Source organism: Melospiza georgiana, unplaced genomic scaffold, assembly GCF_028018845.1.
Source record: "Melospiza georgiana isolate bMelGeo1 unplaced genomic scaffold, bMelGeo1.pri scaffold_42, whole genome shotgun sequence".
NCBI classification, from domain to species: Eukaryota; Metazoa; Chordata; class Aves; order Passeriformes; family Passerellidae; genus Melospiza; species Melospiza georgiana.
In genome coordinates, this window is record NW_026652216.1 from 1,357,877 (window position 1) to 1,359,737 (window position 1,861).

A 1,861-nucleotide genomic window follows, 5' to 3' on the forward strand; every position below is an offset into this window, starting at 1 on the left:
GTCCTTGGGTGCAAATGTGGGGCTGAGACCTTGAGAAGGGGATAGACATTTGGTGGAGTGTGGGGGATCCATCTGCTCTCAGCAGTGTTGGAATTGTTTTTAAAGGAAATATGGGAGGGTGATTGTCTTCTCTCTGGGAAAGGTGAAAGCCTAGAGAATCCTGGAACAGGACAGGGAGACAGACCTCCTCCCCTCACTCTCCACTCACCACCTTGCCTCAGAGAACTCACTTTGTTCTCCCTGAGGGCAGCAGAAATGCTGAGAGTTTCTGTCATCCAAAAATAGTCAGCAGGAGAGAGGGAAGAGGATTTGTAAAAACTCTAGAATATTTAAATAGACTTTAACATTCCTGCTCTCTGGCAGTAGGTGTGCAGATGCTGACAGGGCTTCTGTATTAACAAGATCTCAGAGTGGAACAGGAGAACAGGTCCCTGTCCTCCCCCAACATCTGCACAACAAGGCTGAATCATAAAAACCCTGTCTGTAGTTGCCCTGAACCTGATGTCCCACACAGCCAGCACCAGCCAGGGCTCCACACTTGGAACTGAAGGAAAATCTGCTAAAAAAATTAAAGCGTGTCAGAGGGTTACAAGAAAAGGGTCCCTGAGAAAAGGCTTTGATTTTGCTGGAAGAAGTTTCTCCTAATCTGTCACTGACTTTTCTCCATGAACAGGTCTCAATGTGCAGCCCCAGCAAATGTCCAACAGCAGCTCCATCAGGCACTTCCTTCTGCTGGCATTGGCAGACACGCGGCAGCTGCAGCTCCTGCACTTCTGCCTCTTGCTGGGCATCTCCCTGGCTGCCCTCCTGGCCAACGGCCTCATCATCAGTGCCGTAGCCTGCGGCCACCACCTGCACACGCCCATGTTCTTCTTCCTGCTCAACCTGGCCCTCAGCGACCTGGGCTCCATCTGCACCACTGTCCCCAAAGCCATGCACAATTCTCTCTGGGACACCAGGAACATCTCCTACACAGGATGTGCTGCTCAGCTCTTTTTCTTTATGTTCTTCATCTCAGCAGAGCTTTCCGTCCTGACTGTCATGTGCTACGACCGCTACATATCCATCTGCAAACCCCTGCGCTACAGGACCCTCCTGGGCAGAAGAGCTTGTGCCCACATGGCAGCAGCTGCCTGGGCCAGTGGCTTTCTCAATGCTCTGATGCACACAGCCAATACATTTTCCCTGCCCCTGTGCCACGGCAATGCCCTGGGCCAGTTCTTCTGTGAAATCCCACAGATCCTCAAGTTCTCCTGCTCCAAATCCTACCTCAGGGAATTTGGGCTTCTTGTAGTTAGTACCTGTTTAGCATTTGGTTGTTTTGTATTCATTGTTTTCTCCTATGTGCAGATCTTCAGGGCTGTGCTGAGGATCCCCTCTGAGCAGGGAAAGCACAAAGCCTTTTCCACCTGCCTCCCTCACCTGGCCGTGGTCTCTCTGTTCCTCAGCACTATCATATTTGCTCATCTGAAGCCCCCCTCCATGTCCTCCCCATCCCTGGATCTGGCCCTGTCAGTTCTGTACTCGGTGGTGCCTCCAGCCCTGAACCCCCTCCTCTACAGCCTGAGGAACCCGGAGCTCAAAGCTGCAGTGTGGAGACTGATGACTGGAGGGTTTCGGAAGTATTAAACTGCTTGCCAAATTCTGAAAATCTTGTAATAAAAGTCATCTTTGATATTTCTTGTTGGATTGATTATGAGCTTTTTCCCTTTTGTTTTACCTTTTCCATATTGTTCACCAAGAAATGTCATTCTGGGTGCCATTTCTCATTAGGTTTCTCTCTACATTCCCTGTGACCACAGATTCTTTCAATGAGGGGCTGTGCTCCTGCTGGTATTAAAGGAACTAAGGATGTCCCAGC

The 1,861-nt window shown here is 50.2% G+C and overlaps 1 protein-coding gene across 1 annotated transcript; it reads left to right on the forward strand.

Moving 5' to 3' along the window:
- The first annotated feature begins 696 nt into the window (after positions 1-696).
- LOC131096512 (olfactory receptor 14J1-like) lies at positions 697-1,629 on the forward strand. The gene has a single exon (XM_058044853.1). The coding sequence runs from the start codon at positions 697-699 to the stop codon at positions 1,627-1,629; it is 933 nt and encodes a 310-aa protein (XP_057900836.1).
- The last annotated feature ends 232 nt before the right edge of the window (positions 1,630-1,861 follow it).